Source organism: Mirounga angustirostris, unplaced genomic scaffold (assembly GCF_029215605.1).
Source record: "Mirounga angustirostris isolate CCGP_5_RB_7025 unplaced genomic scaffold, mMirAng1.0.hap1 SCAF_13, whole genome shotgun sequence".
Lineage (NCBI taxonomy): Eukaryota > Metazoa > Chordata > Mammalia > Carnivora > Phocidae > Mirounga > Mirounga angustirostris.
Window position 1 is genome coordinate 59566507 of NW_026991721.1, and position 18431 is coordinate 59584937.

Sequence of the window (18431 nt, forward strand, 5' to 3'; positions counted from 1 at the left end):
GTTAGCTGAGAGATATAATGCAAAGAATGAACCGGTCATTATTGTATTTTTTTGCCAGGGGGCTGCATGTGGCTGGGGGCGGGGGGCGGGTGTCTTGGGTGTGTGAGGTATGAACAGTATGACCAGCAAGAGAAAGAATAGAGGTAAGCAGTGTAGCAGTGAGTGGATTGATCATTGAAAGAGAAGAGAGACTTTTTTCTTGCCACTCTGTGACTAAGAAATTCTGAAGAGATGAAGAGTTGTATAAATATGCTTGACAAGCCGCTTTGCTGCTGTGTGTAAAATGTCTGAGTGACTCATTCAAAGGAACCTACAGTGAACGTCTATATTATTTGGTTTTTCACCGTTGGATTGACATTTTAAAATGCAGCTCCATGTTGACTTTTGTGTTTCTTTGATTTAGTTGATATCAGACTTCTTATCATAAGCAAGCTTTATTTTACTCTTATGTTGGCTATGAAGTAAGTTATTAGTGATTTCCGTTTTGTTTTGTTGGGATATCGCAGTCACCAAGTTGTGTTAAAAATACACTAGCTTTTCTTCCCATTGCTCAGAATCACACATGAATCGACTGTATCGCACCATATTGCTTGAGCGCTCTCGTGGGTCTTGGCACCTTGAATCACAGTTCTTCAACCTCGTCTTGTGTTTTGGAGCTCACAAAACGGAAAGTGACCAAATTCAAAGACAGAAAAGCTGTGGCAGCACCATGCTTCACAGAAATGGAAAAACTAGGTTGTCAGGAAGAGAGCCCTGTCTCTCAAGTTGCTGCTTATCCTTTTATCTCAACTTCTCTCTGTGCTTCTTCCCAGTTCCCCTGACTCTCCCCTAAAACGAGCTGTCTCTGCCTCCTTTGAACTTTCTGCTCCCTTATAACTTGCTTCCAAATGACTTGGGCTTTCTATGGTACCAACTCCATCCTTGACTCGATACGGTCTTTCAGTTTTCCTGGATGTGTGACTGACTTATTTCAAATTTTCAAGACCAGGAATATATTGATTCAGCCTATCCTATAGAGAGAACCACATATCCATAAGCTCTGGCAAAGGGGAATTGGGTTATGGTACAAATTAATTGGTTTTAGCTATAAGGAAAAGCAGATCCTCTAAGAAGGGTGTGTTTGGTGGAGGCTCCAATCTTCAGCTATGCTTGTATTGGCTACAAACATTCATTATGTAGGCCTAAATGTGCACATTGGTTTTGGGTAACATATTTCTGACTTAGAACTCGGTAAGCAAAAAGGGGAATTTATTGACTCCCATAACTAAGAAATACCTGGATGCAGCTAAATTCAGGCTCAGCTGGATTCAAGGCCCAGGCAATGTCATCAAGGCTTTATTTCTCTTTCTTAGTCTTTTGACTTTGCTTGTGTGTTCAAATTCTGAGTCACTGAGAATGCTTTCAGTGGAAGTAACAGAAGACCTAAGAGTAGCCTAACAATAACAACAATTATCTCACATAGCAAGAAGTCTCTAGGTAGATGCTCCCAGGGTTGGTTCAGTGGCTCAAAGATGTCATCAAGAGTCAGGCTCCTTATATCCTTCCCCTACTCCTTTCTGAGGTCAGCTGTAGGTAAGGGCAAATTCTCTTAGAGGGGTGTGTGTGGCAGGGGAGGCTGAATTAGAAACGTTTTCATCCCAAGGCCTCATAGTTGCAAGACAAGCTCCAGCTCCAAGCATCCCATTCTTATGCAAGATCAGGGGAAAAGGGGAGGAACATTGGAGGGAGATCTCTCCTTGCCTGACTCTCACATTTTATCAGGAAAGGAAATCTTCCAGAAACTCCCCAGCAGACTCACTTTTATATCTCATTGTAAAAATCTAGGTCATGTGGCTACCTCCAGCAGCAAGAAGGGCTGGGAAATCAAATGGCTGACATTTCTAGTTTCTCACAGAAGATGGGCTCTTCCACTGCAGAAGAAGGGAGAAGGGAGTAGCTCTTGGGTAGTCAGCCAGTATGCCTTCCAAGGTTCCATTCTTCCATTCTCAAAACGTGGCAAGCAAGAGAGTTACCAGCATTCTCTATAGCATCATTTCATACTGTATTATTTCCCTCCTAATAATTTATATTTAATAAAACCTTATTTAATTTTAGTTCTACAAGTAACAATATATTTAAGCTAACCAGCAGTCTTTATGTTGATTGGTCTCTCAGTAATTGTGTGAAGCTCATTCTCTATTTAGATTCCTTAGGAAGGGTTTGTGGGAGCAAAAATTTATTTTCCTTTTTTCCTGGATACCTGGACATTTTTTTTTCTTGAAATTCAGTAATTTTAGTAGAATATGTCTTGTTGTTGAACATTCTGAGGCAGTGTCCTCAATTATGCTCTTTCAAAATGTAGTTTCTGCTTTTGTTTTTTAAAGATTTATTTATTTATTTGAGAGAGAGTACTGGGCATCTAATTTCTGAACATTTCGATGCTTTTCCCCCCTTTTTGCACAAAGTTTTAACACAAATACTGAAATTGGCAATTAACCAGTTTCTAAGAAGTTAAAGGAGAAGCCAGGCTCAAGGATATTCCTTAAGACAGATACTAAGGACAGCCATGTTCAACAGCTTTATCCACTCCTCCTCTGTTCTACAGAGGCTGGAGTTCTACGAACTACATTTCCCAGATCTCCTTGCAGCGAGGTGTTGTATGTGATTTAGGTGTGCATGGGACTTCAGTTCACACAGAACTGAGGTAAGAGTGGGAGAGAGGCAGCGCCTATGCCTTCCATTCTGCTGGAGGCGATCGTGACAGAGGTAGTGTGCTTCTGTGGCTGGTGGTGTGGAAGGGACATCCCAATTTGCCAGGCAGCACTGAGCCATGGATGCTTAGCCTAGAGTGTTTGTTTTTCAGTTCTTCCAACTATCTGCAAACCATTTAATATTCTATAATAATTCCCTTACTGCTTATACTAAATAAATTCTGTTTTCCAAACCTGAACCCTAAATAATAAATTCCCTCAGTGGGTCTGTGTTTGTGATATAGATGTATGTGTAAACTCACTCAGGAGCAAGGAGTGTGTGTGTGTGTGTGTGTGTGTGTGTGTGTGTGTAGAGACAGAGGTTGTGTGGGGACCCTGCAGGGTACTCAATGGACAATTATGGCATGTGCCCCACTAGAAGAAGATGAAGAGGAAGATTCGAACACGGAATTGGTGATGCCCAAGCTCCAGGGCCAGCCCAGCGATGCTGTGCACATCTTCTGTGGCCCGAATATAGGGTTGGTGTGGCCCTGGAAATCTCACACTATTACCGAAGCCCTAGAGGTCCGTGGGTACCGGCTACGGGGCCAGTACTTGCCCCCCAATTATAAGCAGCTGCAAGAGGATCTGGACAACAATCCTCGGATCCAGCAAGCACTGACTACGCAACAGGCCTTGCTGGAGGTGAGAAGAGAGGTTTAAGGCGGGGGGTGATGCCCACTAATTCCTGTCATAAGCACCTTGTCTGTGCCTAGGGCATGCTGTGGGAGGTGAAGGAATTCTGCAGGGAACATCACTGGATGACAGGCATTCATCAGTTCCTGCAAGCCTGGGGGCCTCAGAAGCTGGAGTCCATGAGAGGTTGTCCTCTCAAGAACTACGTGATGCTGGTGGGCTGCCTGAACATTTGGCAGACCCATGTCTCCAATATACCTGACAAGTTGGTCACAAAAGGCAGATTGATGCTGCTGAAATGCCATCACATACAGTCAGAGATGGGTGAGTGCTGCTTATCCTCTTTCCTTTCCTTCTGCCTTCCTTGTCTCATCCGCTTGGCCCTCCTCTGGCCTGGAATGTCCTCCAAGTGCTTTTGGTGAAGGCCCCTCATTGGACCTGTAGAGCCTCCCAAAGGCCCAGGTCCCAGGCCCTTCCCTTTGCAATGAAAGGTGTGACCATTACAGAGGATAGCCTCTCTATCTGCTTTGGCCCTGCTCACTCCCCATACTCTTCAGGAGTCATGTTTCTGTCACCTGACACTTTCTATTTTTCTGACCTGGAAGTAGTTTAAATCAAATGTGACTGAGAAAAATCTTAACGTACTCCTTAGGCTCGTGAGCTCAGTTTCTTTGCAGATATTCTCAGGAATCAGGAGTGCCCCTCCCCACGGATGCAGCGGAGTCAAAATTGACAGTATAATTTGCATGTATAAAAAGTTATTCTCTTTAACTGTTATGGTCTTACTCTGTAGTCATAACTTCTGCAGATGCTGAGAGAATGTATTCCAATTGAACGTGAAAGCATTTTTCATTTAAAGCAGCACTTAGGGTCTAATTCAGACTATTTTGGGTATTTGATCAATTCAAAATTCATTCTACAGTTCTGGGTTGTTTTTATTCTCAAGTGCCCTCTGTTCTTCTTCTCCCGCAAGGTGGCATCTGGCATTAGAGAGGGCTGCTGGGCTGTGTGCTCTTCTTTGCTGGCTTCTGTCTGCCCTTACCAAGTGTAATACATCTCTGCCTGGCCTCTGCCCTCCTTCTAACTAGCTGCTTCTGGTGCAGCTGTGGCCTGAGCTGGTGTAACTATATATGTTCTCTTGGCTGGTGGAGCCCATAGTGTCTACCTTTGCTGACTTGGGCCTCCATTAGCTCCTGCTGGCTTTGCAGGCCCTTGGGATTTTAGTGAACCCTTCATCTAGTCTTCGTCTTAGGCTGGCTAGCCCCATAGCTTCTGCTTTAGGGTCCCTCACCCCGCTGCATGGAACCCATCCAGGCCCACTGGTTATTAACTTTCCATTGTCTTCTGTGTCTCCTGCCATTTGGGACTTGTGGGGGACTTGGGAGCAATGTATTTGGCCCTCTCTTTGCCACAAGGCACCACACTGTGATTTCTACGCTGGCATGACTATCTCATGTTGGCACATGGGTACTCTGCAGTGGTAACTTCCTGAAGTTCCACATGGAAAGCGGAGCTCAAGCCCACTCTGTCATCTGTTTCCTCTTCAACCCATCTGGGTTTCCTTCTTGTCTTGGTTTCCCTCTGTCCCCTGAGTAGGCCAAGGCCCAGCTGTCGGGTCTCCCTGGGTCTCTGAGAAATCCTCTTTAAGACTTCATTTTGTTCCTGTTTTTTTCCTCCCTTCCAACAGGAAGGATGTCTCGTGCTATTGTTTACTAGCTAAAGTGTCTCTGCCTAGAAGCTGGTCTTAGAAAGGCTCACAGTGGGGTAGACCGGAAGCCACTGATTTGTTCTTCTAGGGAACAGGAGGTGGTTCTGTTTTCTCACCTAGCTCCCAATAACCAATAGTGTCTGCTTCCTGCAAAGAGTAGATACTGTCAGACCCATGGCCTGCATGCGTGCTTTCTTTATGAAGGTGGGTGGCCTTGGGGGACCCTGAAAGAGCTTGCTTGAAAATGCTTGCCTGCCTTGCCCTTTGTCTTTGCTCTTCAACAGATGAAAACGCATGCCTAATTATGCATCTTTTGGGCCACAAAAATTCCCCACTCTTCCCTCCCTCCACCCCACCTAAATGTACAGGGGGTTCAGGCTGGCATGGCAGGAACAGGGAGGGCCTGTGGCTGGCCTGCTTTGTTTCTGACCCCGTTTTGGGAAGGCTTTCTCCAGTGTTGTTCGGGAAGTCTCTGTTCTTCCTCGTTGGTTAGATTCTTGGTCCTTAGTCCAAGATCAACTGGCCTCTTCAAAAACAACAGATGGAGAGAGAAAAACATGGGGTTCAGAATCCTGGGTCTGCTTTTCACTGGTTTGTGTGACCTCAGGTCCCTGGGCTTCATTCAGTTTATTTGTTTGTAACAGGGATATAATAATGCAGTCACTCACAGGGTTCTGACAAGGAAGAGTAAATGAGATATTATTTGCAATGTTTCTAGCATTGAGACAGGCATGCAGTAGGTGCTTAATTTTTTCACTTAACCTTATCCCCTTCTCTCTACCCTTATCCTTCTTGTGATCTAGTTTTGTCTGCTTATCCTCCAACTCTGTTCCTCTTCTGCCTGGGCTTCCTTGAACTGTGAATGACGTAGTCACTCTTGTGAGTTAGCGCCCATCCTTTATTCTTCCCTCTCCCGGACTCCACCACATCCAGGCTGTCACCAAATCCCTCCCATTTTCTGCCTGCTAAATCTCTCTTAAGTCTGTTTCCCATCCGTCTCCAATTTCTAACCCCCAGCAGCCCTGGTATTTCCAGCCTATCGCTGATTTAGACCGTCCCATGTCACTGTTGAGCTCCTCTCTGCCCTCACCTGTCTGCCCCTGTGGCTCTTAAAAGCAGCACCAGCCCAGCTACTGTGATGGGCCCCAGGGATCATTTGTAAAAGGTTAAGTTCTCTTCTTGGTGTTCTCTTCAACCTCACGTGCCCCTCCAGGTGTTCCCCCCCTCTCAGTTTTCTCAGTCTCAGTTCTTGGTATTGAGTCCCATTGGTTACTCCCTTCAAGGCTCCAGAAGGGTCATACCCAGTGCGTTTCAATTCTCTGTCCCTGGAACTCACTATCTCACTCTCCAGTTGCGGATGCTCATAGAGGATAAGTCAGTTTATTTTCACCCCTCACAACATAGAACAGAGTGCAGCAAGGCTGCCTGAGTTTGAATCTTTGCTCGGCCACTGTGTGATTTTTTTTTTAAGTTTTTGTTTGTTTGTTTGTTTGTTTGTTTAAAAGATTTTTAATTTATTTATTTGACAGAGACACAGCGAGAGAGGAAACACAAGCAGGGGGAGCGGGAGAGGGAGAAGCAGGCTTCCCGGGGAGCAGGGAGCCTGATGCGGGGCTCGATCCCAGGACCCTGGGATCATGACCTGAGCCGAAGGCAGACGCTTAACGACTGAGCCACCCAGGCGCCTCTTTTTTAAGTTTTTATTTAAATTCCAGTCAGTTAACATAGAGCATAATATTAGTTTCAGGTGTACAATATAGTAACTCAACACTTCCATACAACACCCTGTGCTCATCACAGCAAGTGCCCCCCATAGTCCCCATCATCTATTTCACCTATCCCCCCACCAACCTCCCCTCTGGTAACCATCAGATTGTTCTCTACAGTTAGGAGTCTGTTTTTTGGTTTGCCCCCCCTCCTCTTTTTTCCCCTTTGCTCTTTTGTTTTGTTTCTTAAATTCTACATATGAATGAAAGCATATGGTAATTGTCTGTCTCAGACTGACTTATTTTGCTTAACCTAATACTCTCCAGCTCCATCCATGTTGTTGCAAATGACAAGATTTTATTCTTTTTATGGCTGAATAATATTCCATTGTGTATATATACCACATCTTTATCCATTCATTAATCGATGGATACCTGGGCTGCTTCCATAATTTGGCTATTGTACATAATGCTGCTATAAACATCTGGGTGAATGTATCCCTCTGAATTAGTATCTTTGTATTCTATGGGTAAATACCTGGTAGTGCAATTGCTAGATCTTAGGGTAGTTCTATTTTTAACTTTTTGAGGAATCTCCATACTGTTTTCCAGAGTGGCTGTACCCAGTCTGCATTCCCACCAACAATGCAAGAGGGTTCCTCTTTCTCCACATCCTTGCCAACACTGTTGTTTCTTGGGTGCCTGGGTGGCTCAGTTGGTGAAGCCTCTGCCTTCAGCTCGGGTCATGATCCCAGGGTCCTAGGATGGAGTTTTGCATCTGGCTCCCTGTTCAGCGGGGAGTTGGCTTCTCCCTCTACCCCTCCCCCCTGCTCGTGATCTCTCTCTCTCTCTCTCTCACTCTTGCTCTCTCAAATAAATAAATAAAATCTTAAAAAAAAAGAAATTGAGAAAAAAAAAGACTTGTTGTTTCTTTTTTTTTTTTTTTTTTTTTAAAGATTTTATTTATTTATTTGAGAGAGAGAGAATGAGAGACAGAGAGCATGAGAGGGAGGAGGGTCAGGGAGAGAAGCAGACTCCCTGCTAAACAGGGAGCCCGATGCGGGACTCGATCCCGGGACTCCAGGATCATGACCTGAGCCGAAGGCAGTCGCTTAACCAACTGAGCCACTCAGGCTCCCCAAGACTTGTTGTTTCTTGTGGCATTAATTTTAGCCATTCTAACAGGTGTGAGCTGATATCTTATTGTGGTTTTGATTTGCCTTTCCCTGATGATGAGTGATGTTGAGCATCTTTTCATGTGTCTGTTGGCCATCTATCTGTATGTCTTATTTGGAAACATGTCTCTTCATATCTGCTGCCCATTTCTCAATTGGATTATTCATTTTTGGAGTGTTGAGTTTTATAAGTTCTTTATATATTTTGGATACTAACCCTTTATCAGATATATCACTTGCAAATATTTTCTTCCATTCTATAGGTTGCCATTTACTTTTGTTGATTGTTTCCTTTGCTGTGCAGAAGTTTTTTATTTTGATGAAATCCCAATAGTTCATTTTTGCTTTTGTTTCTTCTGCCTCAGGAGTCATATCTAGTAAGAAGTTGCTCTGGCCCATGTCAGAGAGGTTATTGCCTGTGTTCTCATCTAGGATTTTGATGGTTTTCTGTCTCACATTTAGGTCTTTAATCCATTTTGAATTTATTTTTGTGTGTGGTGTAAAAAGTGGTCAACTTTCATTCTTTTGCACATAGATGTCCAGTTTTCCCAATACCACTTGTTGAAGAGACAGTCTTTTTCCCATTGGATATTCTTTTCTGCTTTGTTGAAGATTAATTGACCATGTAATTGTGAGTTTGTATCTGTTTTTTGTGCCAGTACCATACTGTCTTGATCACTACAGCTTTGTAATATAACTTGAAGTCTGGAATTGTGATGCCTCCAGCTTTTCGTTTCTTTTTCAAGATTGCTTTGGCTATTCAGGGCCTTCTGTGGTTCCATACAAATTTTAGGATTGTTTGTTTTAGCTCTGTGAAAAATGCTGTTGGTATTTTGATAGGGATTGCATTAAATGTGTAGATTGCTTTGGGTAGTATAGACATTTTAACAATATTTGTTCTTCCAATCCTTAAGCATGGAATGTCTTTCCATTTCTTTGTGTCCTTTTTAATTTCTTTCATCAGTGTTTATAGTTTTCAGAGTACAGGTCTTTCATGTCTTAGGTTAAATCTATTCCTAGGTGTCTTTTTGTTCTCGGTGCAGTTGTAAATGGGATTCATTCCTTAATTTTTCTATCTGCTGTTTCATTATTGGTGTAGAGAAATGTAATGTCTGCACGTTTATTTTGTATTTATTTTGTATCCTGCAACTTCACTGAATTTGTTTATTAGTTCTAGCAGCTTTTTGGTGGTCTTTTGGGTTTTCTATATATAGTATCATGTCATCTACAAATAATGAATGTTTGACTTCTTCCTTGCTGATCTGGATGCCTTTTATTTCTTTTTGTTGTCTGATTACTGTGGCTAGGACTTCCAGTACTATCTTTTTCTTTTTTTTGAGATTTTATTTATTTGAGAGAGAGTGCACAAGGAGGGGGAGGGACAGAGGGAGAAGCAGACTCCCCATTGAGTGGAGAGCCCAATGCAGGGCTCAATCCCAGGATGCTGGGATCATGACCTGAGACGAAGGCAGACGTTTAACTGACTGAGCCACCCAGGTTGTCCCTACAGTACTATCTTGAATAAAAATGGTGAGAGTGGACATCCCTGTCTTGTTCCTGACTGTAGTGGAAAGGTCTCAGTTTTTCCCCCATTTAGGATAATATTAGTTGTGGGTTTTTCATAAATGGCCCTTATTATGTTGAAGTATGTTCCCTCTAAACCTACTTTGTTGAGGGTTTTTATCATGAATGGATGTTGTACTTTGTCAAGTGCTTTTTCTGCATCTACTGAAAAGATCATGATTCTTATCCTTTCTTTTATTAATGTGATGTATCACATTGATTCATTTGCAAATATTGAACCATTCTTGCAGCCCAGGAATAAATCCCACTTGATCATGGTGAATGATTGTTTTAATGTATTATTGGATTCGGTTTGCTAGTATTTTATTGAGAATTTTTGCATCTGTGATCATCAGGGATATTGGCCTGAAGTTCTCTTTTTTAGTGGTGTCTTTATCTGGCTTTGGTGTCAGGGTAGTGCGGCCACATAGAATGAATGTAGTTTTCCTTCCTTTTCTATTTTTTGGAATAGCTTGAGAAGAATAGGTATTAACTCTTCTTTAAGTGTTTGGTAGATAACACCCAGTGCTCCATTCAGTACGTGCCCTCTTTAATACCCACCACCAGGCTAACCCATCCCCCACCCCCCTCCCCTCTAGAACCCTCAGTTTGTTTTTCAGAGTCCATCATCTCTCATGGTTCATCTCCCTCTCTGATTTTCCCCCCTTCATTCTTCCCCTCCTGCTATCTTCTTCTTTTTTTCTTAACATATATTGCATTATTTGTTTCAGAGGTACAGATCTGTGATTCAACAGTCTTGCACAATTCACAGCGCTCACCATAGCACATACCCTCCCCAATGTCTATCACCCAGCCACCCCATCCCTCCCACCCCACCCCCCACTCCAGCAACCCTCAGTTTGTTTCCTGAGATTAAGAATTCCTCATATCAGTGAGGTCATATGATACATGTCTTTCTCTGATTGACTTATTTCGCTCAGCATAACACCCTCCAGTTCCGTCCACATCGTTGCAAATGGCAAGATCTCATTCCTTTTGATGGCTGCATAATATCCCATTGTATATATATACCACATCTTCTTTATCCATTCATCTGTCGATGGACATCTTGGCTCTTTCCACAGTTTGGCTATTGTGGACATTGCTGCTATAAACATCGGGGTGCACATATCCCTTCAGATCACTACATTTGTATCTTTGGGGTAAATACCCAGTAGTGCAATTGCTGGATCGTATGGTAGCTCTATTTTCAACTTTTTGAGGAACCTCCATACTGTTTTCCAGAGTGGCTGCACCAGCTTGCACACGTACTGAATGGAACACTGGGTGTTATACGCAAACAATGAATCACGGAACACTACATCAGAAACTAATGATGTAATGTATGGTGATTAACATAACATAATACAATTTAAAAAAAAAGAACAAGGCATTTGTACTCTGCAAAAAAAAAAAAAAAGTAAATAAATAAATGTTTGGTAGAATTTGCCTGTGAAGCCATGTGGTCCTGGAGTTTTGTTGCCATTGTGTGATGTTGATAATGTCGTTAAACCCCTCTGAGGCTCAGTTTATTAATCTGTAAAACAGGGACAATAATATTATCTACTTCAAAGAGTTTTTGTGAGGATTTAAAGGGTTAATACAGGTAAAGTAGTTGATATTGTATATGGCATGTAGTAAGCAAGCACTCTATGCTGTATTTTGTGGTATACTGCATTTCATATTTATTTTTTCTTTGTCTCCTTCTTCTTCTTCTTCTTCTTCTTCTTCTTCTTCTTCTTCTTCTTCTTCTTCTTCTTCTGCTTCTTCTTCTTCTTCTTCTTCTTTCTTCTTCTTCTCTTCTTCTTCTTCTTCTTCTTCTTTTTTTTTTTTGTAAGTAGGCTCCACGTCCAGTGTGGAGCCCAGTGTAGGGCTTGAACTCATGATCCTGAGATCAAGACCTGAGCTGAGATCAAGAATCAGATGCTTAACTGACTGAGCCACTCAGGCGCCCCTGCATATCATATTTCTATATTGTATTTTGCTCTCCTGTGCATATTTTAACATCTCTGAACTTAAGAGGTGTATTATAAGTGATGGAATGTCAGATTTTAAATGGCATCAATTTTTTCTTTTTGTGTGGTATATAAAATAAATGGTGTTTATTATAATCAGTGGTATCTTGGTGCTGTCAGTGATTTGGTGAGGCCTCATGCCAATGTTACTCCTGCCCTTGGAAACGGTGGAGTTGTTCATATCACCAAAGGCAGCCTCTAAGATTACCTTCTAGCCCCATATCCACCTGACAGCTTCTTCTTTTAATCCTTAAAAACAAAGAGCAGATTACACATTCTTCTTGGTACCTCTTCTACTGGAGCAAAGCCACTAAGGCTCCGCAAACAGAAAGCTTTCATCGCAATAGGGCATTCTGCTATTCACGAACATGTCATTCCCGTGCCTTTGCACGTGCTATTTCATCTGCTTGGCGTGGCTTTGCTCTTTGGAGCATTAGCTACTCGACACATTCAGCTCCAGTGTTCCCTCCCAGGGGAGGCCTTTCCCAGCCTCCACAGGCCTCCTCTCCTTTCACTATATCAGGCTCAGGACTTGCAGAGCATTTATCACACTGGTTTGTGATTGTCCATGTGTTTGTCTCTGCCACCATACTGTGAACTTCTGAGGGTGGGAACACTTTCTGTCCCACCCAGTCACTCTGGTCTCCTGGTGCCTGGCACAGCCTTTAGTAGCCGTGGACAGCTGTGGACAGCACCAGTGAAGAGCCGCTGACCAGACACTGGGCGGGGGTCCAGTAAGTGTTCACTGAGTGAAGGAATGAATTCATGGTCTGGCTTCCCCATTACTCCTTCCCCACTCTGGACCCACAGCACTTCCCCAGCACCCCTTCTCTTTCATATAGCCCCCTACCATCTGACCCTCTCCTGTCTTCAGAATCCAAGCTGGATAGCATCAGGAAGGACATTCTTACACATGTGCAGAATGAGTGCTGGACCCTCAGTCAGCAACTAATAACAGAGCTCATGGATTTCACGGAGGTCTTCCAAACCATCAACTCAGACATTCATACCATTGCACGGTGCTCCCAGAAGGTAGGCTCTTCCTGCCTTTCCTTCCCAGCTTATCCAGGGGCCCATTTTGCTCACATGCTCAGCACACTCTTCTTCAGGTCTCTGGTGAGCTCCCAATGGGGCTTGATGCTTTTAAACTAGGCTCACGTATGTGATCTGCCCTTACTAACTCTCACCCTGTTCTCATGGCCCTCAGTTTCCTCACGTCAGGAAAAGGCCGTGGCAAGATGAGAACCACAGTCCTGCTTTCAGAGATAGTCCTGCTCTCTGTGACAGTCAGCTAGGGATCTATTGCCCTGTCATGATTTGGTGTGGGCGGAGCTGCACTGTCTTCACAGAGACCTGGGTCAGATGGGATCTGATCCCACAGTGCCCCTGATCCCAGTTGGGTTAATGGTGGCTGCTGGGGTCTGGAGCCTCTAGAAGGTGGGAGTGCCCCTCAGGGGTGAGCCCAGACTGGTGCGCAGGGTTGTGGGGGTGCTGGTCTCATGCTGTGGCCCCTGCAGTTGAACGAGGCCAATGAGCAGTACAACATGCTGGAGGAGCGAATGGAATACATACGGTCACTCCACGAACTCATCCGGAACCACTTTAGCCTCTTTAGTGCTGAGAACGAGGCACTGGACATCTCGGTGAGAAGGCAATTCCCGAAGTCACCCATGCCTCCCAGCCCCCCTCCCCCCCACACGCTTCTGCTTGACCGCATTCTGCTTGCCCCACAGCTCCTGGATGTGTGGGAGGCATTTCAATTTGAGAAAAGCCAGGCCTCAGAGTTCCTGCTCAGCAAGCGGCATGCCATCGTGCCCAAGCTACAGCAGCTGATAGCCGCGTCACTGGTGGAGCTGGAAGGCCTGATTGACAAGGCCCTCTCCGGCCCCTTCATGGACCCTGCACAAGAGCAGAGGAGCACTGAGCGCCAGCTCATCTCCCTGGAGCGTCAGTTCCAGAACACAGCCAGCCACCTCAGTGAGCTGCACCATGCCTATGCCACCTTCACTGGTACTGAGGATCCCTGCCCCCCACACCATCCTGTGATAGACCCTGCAACTGAGATAAGGGTCCTGTGTCCTGAGTGTCCCTAAGCAAGTCTCGGGAATCACATAGCTTCCTTTTAGTCTCTTCTATAAATGAAAATTGCAGGATAAAATCTTGCATTGGCTATGTCAAGGGTTGTGCTTAGGGTGGGGAGACGGGGGCTCACAGGACGTCACAGGAAGGCAAATAGGTGAATGTTCCATTAGTATGTGATGGGGTTAGAGGGCTGAAAGCCCGTGCAGGAGAAATGAAAAGGTGCCCTCCTTGTAATTCTTAGCCTATTCAACCCAGTTCCAGGCTGCAGGGCCTAGATAAAAATAGGTCTTGATAAGCCGTAGCCACTGCTCCCAGCCAATGTGGTGTAGATGGGCAGCTGCTGTGGGTCTCCCTGACCCATAGGCTGAGACCAACAGAACTGTTGAGCCCTCCGTACAATGGTGCAGCTAGGCTGGTTCCCTTCTGCACATAAAGAACTTTGTGGGCTCAAGTTTCTTTTCTCAGGTGCAGTCACTTCTATTGGTTACTTTTATCCCCTGGAAGGTCACATTGCTTCTGAGTTGCCTCTTGGTCAACTACCAACTATTGCCAACTCTGCCTGTGGGCATCCCCAGTCCCAGGGCCATTGGGCCAGATGTAAGGTGGAGGACACCCTGGACCTTCCTCAAGCAAGGAACTTTTTCTTTGGCCAAGTATGGAGAGACCCTTGTCCCATACTCTAACTGACATAGACGACAGAGCTTGAACTTTCTTCTAGGGATTGGGGATGTTTGTGGAAAAGAGATTGGGAACCCAGGCCCTGTGATGCTAGGCCCAGGAAACCCCACAGTACTGCTTTTAGCTCCTTCTTCCATCCCCGGCTCTTCACCAGACTCCCAGTGTTTGTTAAAAGAATCCAGGATCTTAGAGCTAGATTATTAATACTATTCTTTATTGTTCATTACATATCTTTTATTTTACTCAATACTTTTGACATTTGCTTGGTTTTATAACCACGTTAACAACTATTTTGACATCTAAGGTTTACTGATTTTGTTTACCCACTACCAATTTTTTTTTTTTTTTGAGATTTTATTTATTTATTTGACAGAGACACAGCGAGAGAGGGAACACAAGCAGGAGGAGTGGGGGAGGGAGAAACAGGCTTCCCATGGAGCAGGGAGCCCGATGTGGGGCTTGATCCCAGGACCCTGGGATCATGACCTGAACCGAAGGCAGACACTTAATGACTGAGCCACCCAGGCGCCCCACCCACTACCATTTTTTTAAATTGAAGTATAGTCGACAATGAATGTTACAGTAGTTTCAGGTGTATAACATAGTGATTTGACAAATGATTCTATATATTATGCTGTGTGGACCACAAGTGCAGCTACCATCTGTCCCCATATAATTCTATTACAGTACTGTTGACTATATCCCTATGCTGTCTCTTTCATCCCAATGACTTCTTCATTCCATAACGAGAGCTATATCCCCCTCCCCTTCACCCATTGTGCCCAACCCCCACCCCCTTCCCTCTGGCAAATCTGAGTTCTCTGTATTTAGGGGTCTGTCTCTGCTTTTTGTTTATTCTTTTTTTTTTTTAGATTCCATATATAAGTGAAATTGTATGGAATTTGTCTTTGTCTGACTTATTTCACTTAGCATAATACCCTCTAGGTCCATCCGTGTTGTCACACTACCATTTTTAGAAATACCACATCTTTTCATTATTTTCATTCTTTCCTTAAATGGCTATAATATTTCTTTGATACTTTGAGTATTTATTTTTTCTAAGAAGGGAGTTAGAGATGTTAAAATTTCTAAGATCTTTATGCCTAGAATGACTTTATAATGTCCTTACATCACAGCTTGGCTAAATACTGAATTCTGAATTCACAAATTTTTTTCCCCAAACTTAGGCTATTGCATCACTGCCTTCTGATAGTTGGCATTGTGGGCAAATTTGATACCAATCTAATTTTTTTTCCTGGATAGGTAATCTGTTTATCAGTTATTTGATAATGGCTGTTATTATATTTGCTCTGGTCTCCTTTCAGAATTCATACTTATATTTTGGATTTTCTGGATCTCTTCTCCATTTCTTTTATCTTCATCATGAGTCATTCCTTTATTCTGAATCCTGGAGAAATATCATGAGCTTGTCTTATAAACTTCCACTCTCTGTAATTTCCATTGCATTTTAAAATGCGCACACATATTGTATGTGTATGCATGCTTATGTGCACATATATATGTATGTAAGTGAATGTGTATGTGTATATAAACCTGAATGGATCTTGGTTGCTAAGATCATTCCCTACCAGGGCTCCTCAGAGAGTGGATGATTCCAGGGCTATCACAGGGTAGGTACAAGATGAGCCTAGAATATTTTTTTAACCCAGAAGGTAAGAGAGTAATAAATTCCTTTAATAAGTGATGGGAGCATGTCACAAGGACACAGAAGGGATGCCACTGGCCAAAACTGGGACAATTTAAGCACCAAAGTACAAAGTAAACTATTGGAAAAATAGGAATTGATTATCCACACTAATAATAAATAGATAAATAAATCAATGAGGGAGAAATGAGGACTTGCACTTATAGTAGAGTGCCAAGAGTCAACTGGAGAAAATCTGTAGGGAAAAATCATCATTTTGCAAACATTCTAATAAATATTGGATCAGGTAAGGATCATTAGTGGATGTCAAATCTGGGGGCAAATTTGATGAGGAGTAGAACATTTGCACAGTCTTAGAGATTCTCCTACAGAGACTACTTATTAATTGCAAGGGAGGGGAAAAAACACCTTAGCAATTATTTAGTAGAGAAACTGGGCAACATTTTGACCAGGTGATCAAAGATTAACATCACCAATGAGGGACAGATGATCATGTACCTCCAGACATGATACCCAGAGGACACAAAAACTATTCAGTAGTCCAGCTGAAAATTAATAACTTCAGTCATGAAAGTCATACAGAACATGAACTTTCTGTTAACAAAAAAAAAGAGACAAGGGGGTCAGTATACTTCAAAAATGTCTGTTAGAAAAGATAAAGGCTGTGAGGCATGTTCTAGATTAAAAGAAGTTAAAGGGACATGACAAGTAAATGTGGTACTTGATCCTGGGCTGGATGCTGTACTTGAGGGGAAAAATGCTATATAGGACATTATTAGGTCAGCTGACAACATTGGAACACAGACTGTAGATTAAAGAATTCTATCAATGTAATATATGAAGTTGATCACTATACTATAGTTATATAAGAGAATATCCCTCTTCTTAGGAAATACTCATTTGAGTTTTCGGATAATAGGGCCATGAAATATGTAACTTACCCTTCAGTAGTTCAGAAAAGAATTATGTGTTTGTGTATACATATGCCCATACACACACAGAGCATGGAAACACAACTGATAAAGAAAACGGGTAAAATGTTAACAAAAAGTGAATCTCAGGAAATGGTATATAGATATTCTTGTTACCGCTTTTGCTTGCAACTTTAAAAGATTTGAAATCACAGGGCGCCTGGGTAGCTCAGTTGGTTAAGTGTCCAACTCTTGATTTGGGCTTGGGTTGTGATCTCAGGGTTGTTGAGATTGACCCCCTCAGCGGCCTCTGCACTCAGGGCGGAGTCTGCTTAAGATTCTCTCCCTCTCCCACTCCCCCGCCCCATCTCCACTCGCGTGTGTGCTCTCTCTTTAAAAAAAAAAAAAAAAGTGAAATCACTTCCAAATAAAGTTTTAAAATGCAGTGGAATTTACTGAGTAGATACCACAGCAAATGTCTGTCAGAGGATATTTGCTGTTAATCCTCAAGTTTGTCTTTCTCCTCTCATGTGTCTGGAGATATAATGCCTGTTCTTTCTTACAGAGGAAGTTCCTCATTTGTCCACTATTTGATGTTGAGACAACTGCTACCAAAGATTATATGAGTCTGTAGCCAGATCTTTTGAGTTCAGACAAAGAAAGATTGGAAGAGTTTAAATTCACTATCATTTTTTGGGGGGGCCTGCATCAGATGAGAGCTCTGTTAGCGTGATAGTGATTCTAAGCCTTTCAGTATTCTGCTCTCCATGATGGATGATGTTTACACATGTAAGATGCATGATTCCCAGCATCTGGGCTTTATTTTATCACTTTTTCTCTCACTCAAGAAAGTATACTGGAACTCAAATGAATGAGAATGACAATTTTACTGCAATATCCTTAAATCTGGTCTGATAGCTTTTAATTGCAAATCTCAGGACTATAATAATAATAATTATTATTTTTAAAGATTTATTTATTTGAGAGAGAGAGCATGCACACATGCATGCCCAGCAGGGAGGGGCTGGGGGAGAGAAACCTCAAGCAGACTCCCCACTGAGTGTGGAGCTGACGTGGGGCTCTCTCTCACTACCCATGAGATCATGACCTGAGCTGAAACCAAGAGTTGGACAACCAACTGAGCCACCCAGGTGCCCCCTCAGAACTACAATTAATATTACCTGTAAATTACTTTTGACACATACCTCACAACCGAATATAAATTATTGGTCAAGAACTAATGCAGCAGCTTATGAGATGAAGGGAGGGAATGATGACCCGAAGTACACAAAATAGGAAGCATCTCCATTTACATTTTACGGCCTTCTCTGTGGGCCCAATCTTTAGCATATGCATCTCTGTGGATTTGTCCATCTGTCTAACAGATATTTGTTGAGTGCCTGTGCTGTGCACGGGGCTTGCAGTGTATCAGTGGACAAATCACAGACCTCCTGCCCTCACAGGCCCAATATTGTAGCTGGGAGAGAAAGACAACAAATTATAAACGTAAAATATAACCAAATTATATGGGGTATTTTAGAAAGGGCGAAGTGGCCCAGAGA

At 43.1% G+C, this 18431-nt stretch overlaps 1 protein-coding gene across 1 annotated transcript in view; it reads left to right on the forward strand.

The window, feature by feature from the left end:
• DNHD1 (dynein heavy chain domain 1) overlaps positions 1 to 18431 on the forward strand; it is a 79977-nt gene that overhangs the window by 26680 nt on the left and 34866 nt on the right. Inside the window, exons 9-12 of the mRNA XM_064575855.1 lie at positions 3109 to 3374; positions 3446 to 3689; positions 12407 to 12564; positions 13050 to 13542. Coding sequence (XP_064431925.1) covers positions 3109 to 3374; positions 3446 to 3689; positions 12407 to 12564; positions 13050 to 13542 — 1161 coding nt within the window. The remainder of the gene's footprint in view (positions 1 to 3108; positions 3375 to 3445; positions 3690 to 12406; positions 12565 to 13049; positions 13543 to 18431) is intronic.